Source organism: Ammospiza caudacuta, chromosome 5 (assembly GCF_027887145.1).
Source record: "Ammospiza caudacuta isolate bAmmCau1 chromosome 5, bAmmCau1.pri, whole genome shotgun sequence".
Lineage (NCBI taxonomy): Eukaryota > Metazoa > Chordata > Aves > Passeriformes > Passerellidae > Ammospiza > Ammospiza caudacuta.
The window spans coordinates 62,491,295-62,510,776 of NC_080597.1; the positions used below are offsets into that span (position 1 = coordinate 62,491,295).

The 19,482-nt window shown below is 41.4% G+C and overlaps 1 protein-coding gene across 2 annotated transcripts in view; it reads right to left on the reverse strand.

Annotated features, from left to right (window-relative positions):
• GRAMD4 (GRAM domain containing 4) overlaps positions 1-19,482 on the reverse strand; it is a 74,351-nt gene that overhangs the window by 21,113 nt on the left and 33,756 nt on the right. For both annotated transcript variants that reach the window (XM_058805318.1, XM_058805317.1), the window contains exon 4: positions 6,834-6,954. In XM_058805318.1, the coding sequence (XP_058661301.1) occupies positions 6,834-6,954 (121 nt within the window). The remainder of the gene's footprint in view (positions 1-6,833; positions 6,955-19,482) is intronic.

The following is a 19,482-nucleotide window of genomic DNA, read 5'->3' on the forward strand; positions in this document are numbered from 1 at the left end:
GCTGGCATCATTGGTCTCACCTTTCAAAATGACTCAAGAATATTCTCATCCATTAAAAGTGAACAGATTTTTTAAAACACAAATGCTTTTGGCATTCTGTACATGTGCAAGGCTTCAAGTTACATTTGTACACAGCCTCCAACTGCCAACCTGTGCTGAGAATACTTCAGGCTTCAGTCCCAAAGTCTTCATTCATCCATGCAGATATCATACAGAAAAAGATTTTTCTATGGAAGCAAGAGCTTTGACAACATAACACCAGCCACAGCAAGCTTTGACAGGGAGTTGTATGATTGGAAAGATTACTTCTTGAAATAAAAGTGTCAGTTGTGCAATTTCATGATCACTCATTTATCAGGCAATGTAAGCATTTTCAAATGTTCCTTTCATCTTTTGCTCCTCAGAAAGAGAAACAAGTGAAACATGGTCAGGAAATGAAGAGCAAGAGGAGGGATCCCACTGCACTGGGCAGATTGCAGCAATACAGATGGACACACAATCCTCTCTCCTGCTGTTCCTCTAGAAAGGATGTTAGGAAAAGATGTCACTATTGCCTGCACATGGAAAAGGTCATTACTGCTGTGTGCTGCTCAACATGACCATACATCAATGAACATGATGGAGAAACTGCAGAACTTGTTAATCCTTCCTAAGCATTCCCAATCCTTAATGAGTTTTCCACGTCCTTGTTAATTTCTAAAAGGAACATTTAGAAGTAGTTTACTGATTTATGAATTACAGTTCGACATTTATTGGTGTTAATGAGCTAAAATCAATGATTTTTGCTTTGAAAGACACTTGCTTTCATGATTCATCAGGACTTTTCCCCATGGCTTCTGTATTTGCAGCAGAAAGACTTTTGAAAGTCACCTGAAATGTCATCAGTTTATTTTCTTTAGCTAAACTTTAACTTTGGTTCCTGTGCCATTTTACCCCAGTTTCTATATAAGTCACAGGTTCCTCATCTAAAAACTCCTCCTATCCTTGCTTCTTCTCCCATACCCTTGCATCTCCTCCATTACCAGCTCTCAAAAGACAGACAGAAATAAACATGATCAAATTTGCACCAACTCTTATGCAGTGGTATCTTGTTTTCCTCCACCAGCCACACATCAGATGGTTACACCACATATTGAGCGTTTCAGCTGAAATCTGTCATTTGGGCTGTGTTTCACTGGAGCTGAAGCCACATTTAGGTGGAAAGGAGATGGTCATTAACAAGCCATTCCAGCTGTGTGGAGGCACTGGCTGGGGTGGTGTCACACCAGAACTCCCGGGACAGAGCCAAGATGAGATCCCAGCACTGTCAGCTGTCAGAGTCTTCAGGCTGGGTCTTCCTTTGGCATGCTGGGATGTACTTTCAAAAGCAGCACAGCATCATTACTCCCCATGTTTCTTGGGCAAAAAAATCAAGAAAATCTCACCAATAAGTAGCTCTGTACAGCAGCCTTACTGGGCTCCATCAGGAGCACATGACAGTTGGCTTTGGCCCTTCTTGGTGCTTTGTTTCATTTCTCTGGCAATGTCTTACTTGCCATCTGCCTGTTACTTCTTCCCCATGAAGAACCTGACCTTTGCAGTCATCAGGTTAATGACAGCTCATTACTGCACCTGTGAATCAGGTTATAATTAGCCACTTCAGACAGATCTGTGACAGGAAGCTCAGAATTCATTGTTTGGGCTTGCACACCTACTGGGAAGTTCAATTGTAAAATCAGGTCATGTTGAACCATGCAGTTCATCAAGACCACTGACAGAGGGAAGAAATTATCTTTCCAGGTTTCTGAACCACTCTTCATGCCAGAGGTAATTTAGAGGACTGAAAAACATAAACAGTCCCCAGAACAACAGTGTGTTCCTATGTGGGCTTCCCAACAGCAGCCTGAACCTACAAAAAAAAGCTGCGTTAATTCCTCTTGGACACACTTTCCACCCAGAAAAAGGGTGTAACACCAACACATGCCCAACATGAAGCTAGGTCATCTTTATGCAACTAGAGATTGCAGCCATTTAAAGCACAGCTGTTTGAAACAGATAAGAGCAGACAGTGGAGGAGACAAACACAAACTGTCTTTTTTGTTTATTTTAATATACTGAGGTCAGGGAAGCATCAATATTAATGAATATTAGAGCTGTGCATGACCAGGTCACATGTACCTCTCAAAAGCAACTAGCACACTCTGATGCAGTGTCCATTCAGTGCTGCCCCACAGAACAGCACCCAAGTGTTATTTAATTATTTAGCTGCAAGCATAACACAAAAGTTAAGGGAACCTTGACACTGAAGACCATTTCCCTAAAATAAACATTTTTGTTCATGCATATGAGGCCCTGAATACAGCTGCAAGTTGAGATGTCTGTGAATCAACAGCCTCCCCCAAAAAACTGGATGCAGACCAGAATTGTTGGACACAAGAGGTGCAGTCCCTGCCATGATGTTCTCAGACATATTCAAAGCATATTCCCACAGGCTAACTCCAAGTTCACAAGCAACCCATCACCAGTTTTTCAATCACTGTTGCAAAAGACACTCAAGGCTGTTAACACTCTTCCTAATGCTCAAACCTGAATTTGTGTGTACTTCCATCAAAAGCACATTCCAACCTCATACATGCACAACTAAGCAGGTATTTTCTGAGCCTAGTTTAAAAATACCTTTCAGGTATGCATGGCTTCTTACCCTGAAGAGCTGTTAAAAAACAAGTGATATAATTTTCATGTTTTCCATCTCCTTCCCATTTAAACACACCAAACATTTCAGAAGCCCTTGCTATTCTCATCTACAACGAAGGAATAGTGATTTATGCAGAAGCATTGTCTATTTGGTCCTTGTAAAAATAGTTCACAATGGTACTAATAACAAGGTGTGCTGCATAAGTCACAAGCTGCTGCTAAATGGTGTTGCAAAACTTTGTTATTTTTCTTTTCTGCATGACTGTAGCTCACAATTTGCAAAATATGTCAGTTACAGCTCACACAAACTATTCCAGATTATTTATGCATCATTCTGCTCACATGTCATAAGCTTCAGCTGCCATACCAAATGCTGGGATGTTCTGAACTGTATCTGTGGAAAACTTCAGCTGAGGCCACTGTATTTCTGAATAATCAGATACACAAACAATAAACACCAATACAAAATAAAGCACCAAAAGTCCTCTTCTTCCACTCTACTCTCTTCCCTGTGCAAAATTGTGGCCTCAAAAAGGAAGCCCATGTTCTTCACTAGAAAAAAAAAAAATTAGATTTTGAACTTGCTTTCTCCTTGCCAAACTTTTTTATCATGTTTTATATTGATACATGTATTATCTGCCTCACAAATACTTTCGAATACTGCAACTTTTAAAATAATTTCTTTCTTATACCACAGCACAGTTTGATTTTCATTAGCATCAGTTTACTTCTGCAAACAGAAAGAACAGTACCTGCAAACCCCAGCCCTCAACTAAGTACCACAAAGCTGCTCCCTCCCCTACCAGGGGACACACGAATCTCTATTTTAAAACTGCTAACATTAATCTTAGAAGCAGGGTGAATTTGACATAACCAGACAGAACTTGAGGCAGTTACTTTGCTTAATAAAATTAAATTTCCATCAGGCCATATTTATTTATTAATAAATATTACTTTGCTTAACCAAATTAAATTTCCATCAGCCCATATTTAATTTCCAATTAAATATGGGCTATTACATATTTGACTATGTAAGCCAACATTTCCCCTATAGTCCTAATAAAAGTATTTTTAAATGTCCACAATGAGATGCAAAATATAGTAAGCAGTGAAGAATTTCACAAAATAAGCACAAGTTAAGCAAAAATTATGGACAAACAAATTGTTCTCCTCCTGGGTAGAAACCAAAAAAATTTCAAAGTCTTATTTTGTTGTCACCTTATGCATCCTGCCTGCCACAAAGAGGCTGAAATAGTAGTAAGAGCAGTTAGAGAAGCACTTTGGTAGAGAGGATAATTGGCTGAATGTAATCCCCAAGTGCAATACCCAAGCTGACAGGACTAATGCAATCCTTAGGGTATCTAAATAGCACTCAGGGAGCCATGTCATCCTACCTTAATTTAGCAATCTCACTCCTGCTAGAGGTTTGCTGCTGTTCACAACCCAACAAGGTGCAGATGTTGACACAAATACTGATAAACAAAGACTGTCCATCTCTTCTCTCTGTAAAGCCTGTGCTGATAAGCTGCAGTGGGCCAGGTAAGACTCTGACTCAGCCTTATTATTGTGAAACAGAGTGGGATGATGAGTACCACTGTGAAGAAGAAGAGAGCTCCTCATCCTCCCCCAGGACTCACAGCCATGAGGAGATCCCTGTCCCCTTCTCTGTGCATGACCTGGAGTGCAGGCACAGCCCTTGGGACAAAGCTGTGCCAGATCTACAGACAAGCACATGGAATTTGCATTTCAAGCAACTTCTTCAAGGCAGCAAGTCACAGGTGAGAAATTATCCTTTCCTGAAGCATCAGTTTCACCTACCAAGAGCAGGGAACAAGGCTCAGTGCTCTGTACAGCTGTCACTGTGCCAGCTGATACTCTCAGCACACAACAAGCTCAAACTTCTCCTCCTCAGCTGTCCACTCTAACAGGCAGTGCCAGTCCAGACACACAGCAAGACCAGCACAGGCAATAAAAATGCACTCTCACATCCCAGCTGTAAGAGCAACTTTAAAGTGTCACTCAAAAAAAGTCCAGACGAGAGCAGTTTGAGCCACCTTCCCACTGCACAGTTGTGGTGCTGGGTGGGAACCAGACTCCTCACAAGGACCTTGGAGAGCCCCTTCTAAGCTGACTTGGCAGCACAGGTCAAAGACTTCACATAGACCAACCCTGCACAAAACCAGTGATTTTGGAAAACCACCACTGTGAAATATCACCTGAAAAAATCCCACTGTAGTAGGTACTGAGAATAGAGGGAAGGCCTAATCTATCTTTTATCTAAAGCCTTGGTGCACCAACACTCTGAATACTGTTCAAACTCTTAAAACAGTTAAAGAATGGCAACTGAATTGATGAAGGGGATGGAGTACTCTTAAAGAGACTGTGGAAAAGCTGGAACTCTTTAGTCTGGAGACAATGTAAGAGAAGAAAGGACTCATTAAGATGGCAAATAAACTGAATGCTGAACAGTAATTCACCATTTCTTACAATTTTGTAAATACGGGGTGCTTCTTGAAACCACTATAAAGTCTGTTAAAAAGGAAAGCAAATAAAATGCTTCTTTAAGATGTAAGAGGGGACTTCTGCAATGCATTGTCTCCACAGTTTCCAGAAGAAGATAGCTCCAGCAATTAATAGTGTTAAATAAATTCATGGATAACAAGTCTGCCAAGAGAGACTGAAGTGAAAGACAGCAATGTACCTTCTGACAGCCTTAAATAAAGGGTATGTGTATGCTTACAATGAGTGGCTGGGGGAACAGGGGCTGTTTAGCCAGGAGAAAAGGAGGCTCAGGGGAGATCTCACTGCTGGCTACAGCTGCCTGAAAGGAGATTGTAGCTAGGTGGGGGTCAGCCTCTTCTCCCAGGTAACAGGCTATAGGAGAAGAAGAAATTACCTCAAGTTGCACCAGGGAGTTTTAGACTTGGTATTAGGAAAAATTCCTTCACCAAAAGGGTTCTCAAGCACTGGAACAGGCTACCAAGGGATGTGGTTGAGTCACCATCCCTGGGGGTATTTAAGAGACATGTAGATGTGGCTCTGGACTGCATGGTTTAGTGGTGGCCCCAGCAGTGCTGGGTTAATGGTTGGACTTGATGGTCCTAAAGGTCTTTTCCAAACTAAATAATTCTATGATTCCATGGGAGCAGGAGGCAGACAAAGAACAGAAAGAAAGCAGGCCCACATGTTTCCTATAAATAACTCCCACTTCCATTGCTGCCAGTGGATGTGGACTGGCCTGAGAGGGAAGGTATTTTTACACCTGAGTACAGAATGAAGTGGGAGGCTGGGAAGAATTTGCATGGCACTGGGAAATTGCATATCCAAGCAAAACATTTTGCCTGTCTGCTCTTGCTTGTCACCTCTAAGTAAGTGTCAGTGCTTAGCACGTGATCACCAACTCAGCCTGCACTGTGTCCTGTGACAGCACTGTGTGGGGAGACAGAGATCCTGCTCTCAGCTCCTGCTGGGCAAGGTACAACAGGCAGCTACACATACAAGGGGTCTAAACAACCAGCCACAAGCAGCTGCTGTGGTCTGAAGATCTGTGTAGCTAAGCAGAGTAAGGAGAGACTACATCAAATGTCATACTTTGCATCATCAAAATGGATGTCCTTGAAATGGGCATGAAAGGACCTGAAAGGACCTAGAAGCATGGGGAGTGTTTCCATCTGTCACTGCAGTGGCCAGAAAAGCTCTAATTCCAGTTACTCACATGCTTTTAGGGCTTTGCTGTGGCGCTGGGACATCCTTGCTGCTGCTAGATTAAGAGTAACAAGGATTGGGCAGTCTGGAGAAGACACAGGTTTTGAGAGGGATAAGCATTTGCAATGGCATGGCAAAGGCTCTGGCATTCAGTGGCTCCAGGTAGGCAAGATCCCAGAGGGAGAGCATCAGAAGAGGTGAAATGAAAAATATCTCAACTAGAGTGTGTCATGGCACTTCTACAGCTACAGCAGCACTTATGGCCAAGTAACTTGCATGTACATGGATGTCAATTATGTCATTTTACAGGACAACTTAGACAGCGGCTCTCTCTGTGACCAGTAATTTATTTTAAGAGCACCTGGGCTGGAAACATATGTTTTTACCAGCACTTCCCAGAGACAGACAGAGATCTCAAGTGGCTTTGAGCTCTACAGTGAAGATGTTTCTCTTACCTTGCTTTAAGTACTTCATTGACTCTTTGTTCTAGCTCTAATCTCCTCTGCCGTTCCTTTTCTAGCTCCTGCCTTAATGTTTCAGCGTTTGTTTCTTCTCTCAGCTTCCTGAGCTCCTCCTCTGTTAATTAAAGAAGAAGAAGAAGAAGAAGATAAAGATTTAGTTACCCTGAAGTATTTCTATACAAAATTTTAAAATCTAATTATGACAGATTGGGTGTGGGGGATTTTTTTAGCTGTGCTATACCAAATATATTCACCAGAAAAAAAAAAAAAAACAACAAGTATTCAAGGGCTAGACAGTCTTCATAAAAAGCACACAGCTGTATCAGGTACAAAATGTTTCATTACAATTGTTAAGCAAGGAGAAAAATAGCTCCAAAGTTTTCTTTTCAAGATGCAAAATAAGCCCTTGGTACAAGCTATCTTTACTTAAACATGACTTACTCTTCATTCCCCAAAGAAATAATCAGCAGGAAAGGCTGCCGATTGCTAAATGCAGTGATCATAACAACAACAACAAAAAAAGTATCTGTTATCTTCCCTCATGTCTGTGGGTGGAAAAACACAAAACCATAAACTCAAAAGAAGTTATATGATGCCATATAAACCCATGCCTATCAATTCCTGGCACTAGGTCAGAGGGTGCCTCTATGAGCCTCAGCACCTTATAATTGTAAGAAAGGGTTGTGAAACAAGAAACTAAGTCAAAATTTTTACACTTTTCCAAGGTTTTTGGAAAAATGTAAAAACTACTAACTTCCATGTAATAATTATATATATATAAATATACTCACATATTTACTTATACAAACACATACACACTCTCACAACATTTTTCACAAGAAGTTAGTATCAAGTATGTATAAGGCTATTTTGTGGCTAATTAGCCTTGCTTTTTGTCACTGGCAGCGTCCTTGCTCATGACCTTATTTTACTCTAGAGCTAAAATGGGGTCACTATTACTGACAGCTTTTCCCAGCTAGGCATACATGAGACATGGCCAAAATAAGATTGGTAATCTCTCTCTTTTTTTTTTTTCCTTTTTCTTTTTAAACCAAAATTTACTTTACACTTTTTCTCTGGTATGATTTTTAAGCTCAATTACAACAATCAGTAGCAGAACAGCAGGTGTCTTTCAAGTTTACACCAAACTAGAACAGAAACTACTTTCTACTTCCACTACCATTAGAAGCACAATGGGTTCAGGCTTTTTACATTGTTTTACAAGACTGGAACACCATTTTATACCCTCCAGAGGGTTGTTACACAATGTCTTTTGTTTCTTCTCACATACTGCCTTCTAAATCTTTCATAGTCGGAGGATTTTGGTATGTGAGCCTCACTGACTCCAACCACCATGGTTCTTGAGAGGGTCTGAAGCCGTAGTGCAAATGTCCAGAGGAACTGATGCGCTCCCCATGCCCTGCAGCAAGCCCTGTGCAGGGTGTCCAACCTCTCCATCTGCTGATTGTCCTGCAGCAGAGCAGGAGCCTCAGAGCACAGAATTAGGAGAGATGGGAAGAAGACACATGAATCAAGGGGACAACACTATGGCTTCCACAGTAAGGCAACAACTGAGCTCCACCAAAAAGAAAGGAGTGCTGTTACCATCTCCCACTGAGAGATGGTGACCCTGGGAGGAAGAGCTGGAGCACAGAAACCACCACGTTATCCCCCAGAACTGAAACTGAGAACCCCCAAGGGTGGGGCAGGGCAGTGTCACTGGGGCAGAAGGTATTGTCTCTCCTGTCAATAAATGGAAATGTCACTGGGGCAGAAGGTATTGTCTCTCCTGTCAATAAACGGAAATGTCACTGGGGCAGAAGGTATTGTCTCTCCTGTCAATAAACGGAAATGTCACTGGGGCAGAAGGTATTGTCTCCCCTGTCAATAAATGGAAATGGCACTGCTGCAGAAGGCATTGTCTCCCCTGTCAATAAATGGACAGATATGGATATAAGGGCAGACTTCTACATGGGGCTGTTGCTAATGACGCATCCACAAGGAATTTTAAATCCAACAAGAAAACTAAATTTGTAATTAATTTACCCAACTTTCAAGGGCTTGTTCCAGAACAAGAGCCTGCACACAGCTGAGGGGAAACATCTGTTGCACTTCAAATGCACTGGAGCTTGTGCAATATCATGAAGATATCACAGAAAGTTCCAAAGCTTGATAGAGACACTATCTTCTCAAGACCATTAAAGGGAAAAAAATTCTTCATTACGCATTTTTAGTTTGATTAAAGAGGAAGTGACTATGCATTTTGTGTACATAAAAAAACCACACACATTATAAATTAACCTCAATGTCCTTGAAAGTCAGATTTTCCAGCTTCCTTAATTCCAGCTGTTCTGACTGTGCTACATCTTGTACCAAAACAAAACCTCCAGAAATTGTATCTCTTGTCCTCCAAAGAGGACAAGCAGTGCCAAATATTCTTTATGGAAAGAGGCAGAGTTAAAGGGTGCACAGTGAAAGAGGCAGAACTCCTGTAAAACAAACAAAAGAAAATACAACATCCAATCCTTAAGGACTGTCATAGCTTCACATTTCAGAGCATTTCCTAACTTTCTCATACATGACTGCAATTCAAATCCACCTCATCAAGCCCTTAAAGCAGTATTTGTTGCTACTTTGGCAGCAGTGTGGTCTGGCACTGTAAAACCTTCGTGTTCAGTTAGTTAAATACTCCTGAGTCTGCTAAGCAACAGGAGCCACAGAGAGGGGAAGGGGGGGAAGTTCTTCCTTGCTCGGTCCCCTGAAATAATCTACCATTTGGCCAAGCTGAACTGCACTTTTAAAGCAAATTCCTCTGTCCCTGAAGAGCCCTCCTGCAGAATGATGGAAGCTGGCTACAAAGAGCAGAGGTCACAGACCCCTGAGAAGTATACATAAGAATATTTCACCATGGTATCTATCCACTGAGTTTTATAGATGAATACCCTCCATGATGCTGAGAATGGAGAGCTCCTTGGATTTCATCTTCAGTCAGCCAAAATTCAAACATCCTCTCCCCTCTGCACACACAAAATGATAAAACATCAAACATGAAGCTTCAAGGTTCCAGATTAATCAGTTTCCATAATTTCCTTCCCAGGCACATCCATCATGGCTCACTATCTCATCCAGGGCAAGAAACATTAAAATATTCCTGGGGGCTCAGTGCATGTCTCAGCTGGACACTCAGGTGAAGTGAGCAGCCATGAAGGTGACCTGGCTAGAGGGGGGAATTACTAAAAGAATAAAGTGTCTGCTGAAATACTGACAGAGAAAATGCTGCTATGCCTGGGAACTGGACCTGGGAACCAGAAGTATTGCTGAGAAGTGCAGCTGGCCTCTCTGAAAAGCACAGCCTGGTACCCAGAAACCTGAGACACCCTGAGATACCATTGGGAAGCACAAAAACAAGGAAACACAACAGCCACTTATCATCTGAAAAGGTGAAAAGTAGCTCAAAAACAGGGAAAGCATCCTGGGGAAGTAAGACTTGGTAATTGCCATTGGCAATTACCTGCAGGAAAAAGAAACCAGTCTAGAAAAATAACTGGCATGAGAGAACAGAAAACATCACGTGTTGGCTATTCTGGGTGAAATATAGAAATTAACAGCATCTATTGGCTGCTGAAGTGGTAATGTCCTACACTTCCTTATTTCTGTCTAATATGACTTAAATTTTTATCCAAAACAAAACTTCTCTCTCCAAGAATTTTGCATACTGCACAGACTTTTCCTTTCCTAAACAGGATGAACCCTTCACACAAACTTTCTAAGAGATCTTGAACCCTCACCCAGGACAGTTTCCTCCAACATCTGGGAAGGTCTGGCCCATTATGACATCTGTCCAATAAGCTGGATACTGGTAGTAATATAAACATTTGTAAATGTGCACATAAATAATCCATCATAATTACATTTTCTGTGATTAAACTGGAAAGCTTCATTAGTGAGAAGTTTGCAGTAGCCTGTAACAGTATACACATATTTGGTTGCTGCCATACTATTGATTGTTCCCAGGAATTGGTAATAGCTCAATATATATTTCTATAAATATACACACACACACATATATATATTTGAGTTATAAATCATACATATAGTTGCTAGCCCTGATTTTTGTCACAATATGTAATAAAGTAGAGATTTAGAGTAAAAAACCTCCATGCCCTAGAGTCTTAGAGAAGCCTATGAAGTCAGTAATAACCTCTAAATACCTACACATTGGGTAACTCTAGGTTTTGATAGCAAGTGTGAGTCTGAAAAAAATGCTTTAGAAGCTCTCTAGCAAAGTCAACTCGTGTAGAAAAGCAGAACAATATCTGGATGCTACTGCTCTTTTAAAATGAGCTATAAAAGTCTGTCAGACAAGGCAACATTGGTGTTTCAATGACAGTAATCACTACACTTCTTATTGCACTGCAAACCCTAGGAGAATTGACCCCATAGTGAACACCATCATCAGTGATGTATCTCACAGGTTACCAAAAAAACTTACCCATTTCAGTTTTTCTACAGCATTTTATCCTCTATGAAGTGTAATGGAAGTGTTGGAACTGAACTCTTAGGGATTGACAACTGAAATTGAAAGACTTAGCATTTCAAAAAGCTTAGCTGATACCATGAAACTGCTACAAGACAGCAGCACCCAGTGTTTTGTTGCATCATCTTACAGCATCAGCCACTACAGCAAATGAAAAATTTCAGTTTGCTCCTCAGAATGCTCACCTGTAAGAAACGTTCTGATAAAAAGCACTTTAACACCCAAGTGTTTAGTATTCAGTATTTAGTTCTGGTGAGACTGAACAGAATGTGAGTAGTGTTTAGAAAAGAAGGATGGTACATCAGGCTAGCAAGGCGTGGCAGAATGTTGGATTTCTAATTCAAAACTGCTTGTGCAGTAAAGCGGATGTTTCCCCTAATCCCAGGATTGGAGGTAGATTAGGGAGCCTCCTCGTAGCTGTTTTATATAATACCATTTATTCCCAGACCTACAGGTATGCTGCAAAATCCCCCTCTGGGACAAAGTGACCAAAAATTTATTTCAGAGCAGAGCTAGAGATTGCCAGTCACTGTTTCTAGCTACCTGAATTCAGTCTAGTGTTAGATCTAAGGAATTTAATCTGAGTTAAAAACTAGAAACGGCAAAAAGCGTGTGTGGAACCCTGTTATATTTACATGGGGAAACACCAGTACTTAACAGGACAAAAATAACCCTTCTACATCTATGTTAATCATGGTAAATCTCCTTACAACCCTTTGAACATTGCTAGAGTTCAAGCATGTTATTTAATTGTTACTAAACACATTAAATCCCAACCACACACTTTCAATCTGGATCTCACCAGTTGTGCTGATGGAGCTAGACACTGGGAGCTGTCCCCAGGGCAGGCAGCTTCCACCCTTGCCAGACTCCCAAATCCTACAGAAAGCTAAGATGTTAACTTTGTCCCAAGGTAAACCCACTATATGACACTACTAACAAAAGGTCAGGAGTCTGAAAGCATCAGATATTCTTATCATCATAGACACTGAAGAGATTTTAGTCGTCACCATTAAAACCAGCAGCAAATGGCAGTGCTGTGAAAGCATGGAACAGCTCCATCACTTATGATAAAGCAAGGACAAACAAAGAATATTGTCTGACCAACAAGCAGTGACGGACGAAGAACCTGAAATGGAATTCTCTGTTTTTTCCTGCTTACGCTTGCTCTGGAATTTACATACTCCTCTGAAGACATGGTCACAGTTCATAGCTGTAACTAGATAGAGCTTAACTGTGCATTATTTGTTCCTGTGCTTCTTCTAATCCATGATTCTCCTTCTCCAGGGCATATGTTTTTTCCATCAGTGACTTGAGCACCATGGAGACTGCCAAAGAACTTATCATAAATCTACCCAAAAGATTTCAGATAAAACATTACCTTTTGATCCCAGACATTGTGAGATATTCTCCTTCTCTGCATGTCAAATGCTTGGCAAAGTGCTTATTAAAGCCATCACTCTAGCAGCTCCACTTTATTAATTCTCCTTTCTTCCTTGAGTCACCTCTTAAGGTCACGTCATCTTTCATGCTTGGATTTCTACACTTCACTTGGGAATCCCAAAACTCACTGCTTAGGAGGATTACTCTAAGGATTTTATGAAGAAGAACCTAAAAATGTCCTTTGTCAAAATGGATCCCAGTATTCTTGTTGTCCATAGCTCTTCCAGAGCTGAGCAACAACTGGTGATTTGTCAATTTAATGGCTTTCCCTTGTGGTCAGGCCTCTTGCTTGTTTGCATGAATCTTCCATAGAGCAAAAAAAGATTTTCTAATAGGAATATTGGTGTCATAAAAAGCCAAAAGGCAGACAGAATCACTAAACATTAAGTATCTTTACTTAGTGCATATCCTTCCCTCCTCTCTGCCCATTTTATACAGGCATTTGGTAGAGTGGAGAAGTGAAATGCATAAATACAAACCCCACATTTTCAATATCACCTTTCTCCAGGTAAGTCTGCACGCATCAAAACAAAGAAGTGACCTGTCATTTTCAGAGCCAGTCATGCCAATTTCCCTTTAAAAACTTTAACACAGCTTTGGCAGTTAAACAAAAGTTTTTTGCTTTGTTTTGTTTCCATCATTCCTTTGTGCTTCCCTTTGCTCTTCCAAAGACAGAGCTCCTGCCCCAGTACTCAGACTAAGCAGAGCTTCAGAGGACCAGTTTTTGAGCCTCTTTGCGTGTGCCTACAGGCCAGGGAGCAGTGTGCTCACAGGGCTCCTGCTCTGCTGATAAGAAACAAGCCAACTCTGATCCAGAGACAGGGGAGGGAAGGGAGAGTCTGAACCAGCATTCTCCCTCAGACAGTTAATATTCACTGGTACTCTTCTCCTCACCTGAGCAGCAAGAGTTTCATATAGAGCGATCTCTTTAATGTGATGAGGAAGATGGATTTACAAAGCACATCATATTTTATAAAGTCTTCTTCCTCTGTGCAAACTGTTCCAGCCTCCTCTCTCACCATTCCTGTCATGTCCTACTTGGAGTGGGTGAGGTTAGAAATAACTAAGCTGCCATTGCTAAGGTTTGTACAAAACCATGATGCTGACTACCAATTAGTAACTTTACATTTACATTTAGTGCTTTCAGTGGAGCTTTTTTCATGTTGTAATAGACACAGACCTGGATCATTTCCCCTTCATTAGGGAAGGATTTTAAATTACACTTCCTGAAAACATAGCTTACTGATACAGACCCCCTTCTCAAAACATCAAGTGGAAAGTTTTCTATTGCTAGATACACTTAAAAGTTCAGCTTAAAAGCAATGAAAAATACTGCTCCTCTATGAATTTTCAGAAATTTCAGAGAATAAAAATGCCAGAAGTGTTGCAAAACCCACCTAAAATAAACAGAGCTGCAAAAATGTTGTCATTACTGCAGGAATGGTTTTCACTCTGTGGTTTTGGCAGAAGTGAAACAGTCTATAAATGTTGAAATAACGTCTGGCTTAGGCATAGCAGCAGGCTCTTCCAAGGCTTTTGTGTTACTAAGCTGAGCAGGGAAATGCAGGTTCCACATGGGGCTCCCAAAATCTCTGTCCCAGTTACACAAAAGGGAGAGGCACAACAGTGCTGACCTTGCCCTGCCTGGGTTATCACACCATCTCTGCAATTAACGAAGCCAAGCTGGGCACCCAAAAAAAGGCAGAAATAGGCACAGCCCACACACATAACACAGTGTGTAGGTGGGATCTGTTCAAGGCTCCACAGCAGCTCCAACAATACATCCCTCTGAGCACTGTGCTGCATTTTCTGTGGTCCATCAGCCTCATGAAAGGCAGTGTGACAATACAGGACCCTGCAGCATTTGGGCATCTTCACGTACAGCACCATCCCCTCCATCACCACGTGCATCCTTTGTGCAGTGACATGGGCAGACTGCACAAACCAGGCTCAGATCAGTGATCAGCCTGCTGCTGGACTGGCATGGAGTCACATCCTGTCCCTCTGCCCTGGTCTCAGGAACCTCATGCTCTGGGAAGCCAAGCAGAGAGTGAGCAAAAGCCCAATCTGTCTCTTCTACCAGTCAGAGCAGAGTCCCTGAAGATGAGAAATGGAGATCTGAGTGCTCATTAGTCTGTATTGAGGCTTCCTGACCCTCAAACAACTGATCACAACTGCCTCTTCCAACAGCATTTCCAGGAAAATGAAGTCAGAGTTTTGGAGGGTTTTTAGTATTTTTTTTTGCCCAGGAAGGCTAGAAATGAACTCAACATACATATTGAGTATGAGAACTCAATGTACACATTGAGTATCTTTGGGTATAAACAAAACCTTTCCTACATCTCTTAAGAAACTTTCTGTAGTTTTGAGAAGTCTCCCAATCAGAAGTCAGACCTAGAAAAACTTTAAAATTTGTTAGGAAGCAAATGAGAGCAGCTCTAATAAAGAGACAGCACTATAGCACAGCCTGGACTCATATATTTTTACTGTGTCACCTCTGGGTGCCCAGGATAAACATTAAAGATTTCCCAAAAGTCACCACAGGCAAACCAGTCTTCATCAGAGGAACTCTACAATCTCAAAAGAGACATGTAAATCTCCCAGAGATACATTCTTAGTGCTAAGGAGTCCGGGATTTTAAACTGAAAAAAAGGAAGTTTAGAGGAAGGACTAAAGGATGTGAGAAACCCAGGGTAAGCTCCAGTACCACAGCACCCTCAGCACTCACCAGCACCAGCACACTTTATTTCACAGCCCTGGTGCAGCATCAGGATCACCTGGCCAAGGGCTGACCATGTAGCAAGGAATGGCCATTATGGCCCACAGCTGGGATTTGTGTCTCTCAGATAAACACCGAGCTGCTTATTCTCTTGCCAGGGTCTCCACCTGCTATGTAAACCAGCTCAAATCAGCTCTAGATTCTGCTTCAAGATTTCTGAACCTCAGGTTCAGACTACAGGCTGCTGTATCAGTAAGAAAACAGCAAAACCAATGCAGTGAACCTATTCTTCTGCTCCTCTCTAGCTCTGCTACTGCAGCTGGTGTGACCCTCATATCAGGAGAAATTAAACAGAAGGTGTCCCGACACAGTTGGTGACTGGACTCTGGCCCAGCTTCACTGCCTATTTGTTGCACAAAATGACTGGGACTGTTTGAGAAGGTATTAGCATTTCTGCACAGAACTGGACTCTTCAGCACAGGTCTTTTTCTGGTCAGCACACACTTGGCCTCTGAGGTTTAACACTTTCTAACGTGCCAGTTCTGCCTGGGAATCATGTATGGTTTTCTAGAGCTCTATTTCCATGAGGTCAGTATTCTTCTAGGTTGTTCTTAGAAAGAAGCATCAGGTCATTTATATCAGAAAGTGAAGTGTGAACCAGAGAAAATACTGTGGAGTTAGTCACATAAGTGGTTCAAAAAGGCACAAGGATGAACAGCGTGCCAGAGCAGAAATTTCAATGGGAAAGCAACATAATTCCAACTTCTTTTGTCATGTGGTATAAACATCATGACTGAGAGCACTGATTTGGTGAGACCTTAAAGTCTCCTGCCACAGACTGCTGTGTGGTGTGGAATGCACAAACCCTTGTGGGAGAGGATTCTATTTCCTTCTAGTACTCCTCATCCTCATGTGAGGTTCCTTTGATTTACCAGCTCATGACTAACCCTCTTCTCTAAGAGTCATCAGGTTTATTCACTCTCAGCTGGTGCTACCAACTCCTCTTTCCTGAGCTGATGAATTCCACATTGCAAAAGGCCTGAACACCCTTGAATTAGAATTAGCTAATACTTCATGTAAACCACAGGATGCATGTGTGCTTACAAAGCACCTTGTGGCACCAGGACAAGAGCACTGATATCTCCAAAACTGCCCTCTATAAGCAGGCACAGGACATAACAGGAAGCAAGGTGTTTACCTCAAACAAAAAAGATGCAAAAGCAGAAAGATTGTTTTGTTGGTTGTTTTGTCTTTCAAATGCAACAACAGCAGGTACAATTTTATTTTTTGTTAAGATACTAGGTTTTGAACTGGAAACACTAAAATCACTACTAATCTTAGCATATCAATCTAACTGCCCTGGGTCAGTAGTTGCCTTCCAAAACTGAGCCCTTAACTAGCCCAAGGCAGTGTTCACTTGTATTAAAAACTAGGTTATAATAACAGGAAGTCCTTTAGAAATAAATGATTCTGATTGTCCCAGCTCCAAGAAAAGCTTTTTCCAACCACATGCACTGGAAACTCCAGCAGACTAAGCCCTTTGCACTCTTCATTCAGCTGATGTTCCAAGATTTCTTCTGAAGGAACCCACACCAGACCAGTACCACAAACTCAACAGGCACATTTTCAGCATTCCTATAATAAGGCTCAGAATGAGCCATTAGATCAAGAGATTAGGACCATTCCCACGCAGACAGGAAAAGCAACTTTAGCCCCTTTAGCTGGGAGAATCAGATGATCCCTGCCCCTTGCTTAAGACATTATCCAAGATCCCATTCTCTGCATGCCTCACCCTCCTGTCAATCCACAGCTTAAATCCCTTGCATTTCCAGATACATTTCATTTGCATTTACAGCTCTGCACGAGCTAAGCAATTCCTCTCCATCTTCACATCTCTGGGTGTTTAGATTACCTCTTTGCTAAAGAAGACATTCATCTGGCATCTCAAATGTAGATATTTTCCTTAGAGACAACAGCTTCTCTCCATACCTACTTGCTCTGGATATCCCCAACAGCTCATAGAGGCTACAGTGAGGTTTGGGATGTTTTTCACTGAATGTGCTACTCGGCCAAAATGCACCCATTGCTGCTGCCTACTAACAGTTGAATGGAGTTTAGAGAAAAACTTTAGCACCTCAAATTACAGACCCACACTGACCTGCACCTGTGTAATGTACGTGTACATCATACATGAGATAGAGCTGAAAGGAAATTTCTCCTCCTTGAACCTCCTGCCTGATGACATCAATACAAATAAAAGTCAGAATCAAGCTGATAACAAGTAGAACCACAGCACATTAAAAAGCAAATGCATGAAACTTCATATATTTCCCTCACTAACTAGCAATTGCTTTGGTTTTTGCATGCCCAGCTGGAGGAAATGGAGTACGTGGACATGGCAAACAATATGCAAATTCACTATCATAGCAAGGTGCCCTTAAGGGATTCCATAGTTAAAAATAGTATGGGAATACTGCAGAGCAACTAGCCTTCCTAAAAACACCTACTGTATGGAAATACTGCAGACCAACTAGCCTTCCTAAAAACACCTACTGCAGCAACAGGATTTAAAAAAAAATAATGGCCAGGCTTTCTTCCAAGGGCGAACTGAAGTGAACAAACTGCACATTTCAAGAATGTTTTTTCTGCAGACCATTAGTTCAGTTTTGGGAAGAAAACAATAATGAAGCATTTCTAGTATCAAAAATCCCAAACCAACTCAAAAGAGAAGGAAAAAGGAAAAGTAAGAACTCAGGAGCCATACGCAAAAGCTGAACTCCATCTTCACTCCAACTGACAAACATGGTGACCTATTTCATCCCAAAATTTTGAACGGAAAGTGGCCAAATAAGGGATAAGCTTCATTTAACTTATTTCTCAACCAGTTTATGACTCTTACTCTTGTTTTTATGGACAAAGGTACAAGCAATTTGTCAGGACAATGCTGTTATTACACCTACAGCTAACATCAGGCTGTGGTGAAGAGGTGAGGGCTGGAGACGCTCCTGGCTGACTCAAGGCACCCAGCTGAACCACCCCACTGGCCTGAACCCCCAAACATCTGCTCAAAGTTTATAGAAAGGGGTAAACTTTATCCTATTTATTCTTCCCCTTGAAGTTCACTGCAAAGCTCTGTGCAAAGGAAAATTCAGCTACAAGTAACAGTTGATCAGAAGGTTTTCAAATAACAGCAGGATCCTGAAGACTACCAATATTCACAATATTCAAACATTTAGTTACTGTAAGAACATTTAGTTCTTACAGTAACTAAATGTGTGCCCCGTTTAGTTACTGTAAGAACATACTAAGAAGGAGAATGGATCAACCAGCCATGGAAGTGCCTGGGAGCTCTACCATGTTTTTACATCAAAAAGCACATCCCACTTCAAATCAGAAATCAGTTCTGCTAAGTCCTGCTGCTTCTGGTGTACATTAGATTGCATCAAGAAATCACAGGTGTCCAACCTAGCCTAAACACAGCTGTGTAACAGGGGCTTAAGCAAAGTATCTTTGGGGATGGAAGGAGTACATGGTAACTCTGTACCAAATAGTTAAATAAAATTCAAGTAAATCACTGAAACTAACATGGCAAGTCAAACAGATCTTTCAGTTTTTACTTGACATTCCAACCATGATACCTCTTCCACGTATCAGTGGAAGCTGACAGCAGCTTGTTATAAATTCGTGCCCAGTCTCCTTTATCAGGCCTCCCTCTGATACACATCAGGGGGAAAACATATCAAAGAAGTATTGCCAAGTGAAAAACAAGACCCAGAAAATTAATGACAAATCCTTGAGAACAAGCTGAAGATAAAAACCTGAGTCTTGTCATTGGATTATAGCCTAGAAATTGGACAGAATCTATAGTCTTGTTATTTCTACTCCTTAGAAAATATCTGACAAGCTTTGAAGACATAAAAACAAACCTCATACTCTGAAGTTCA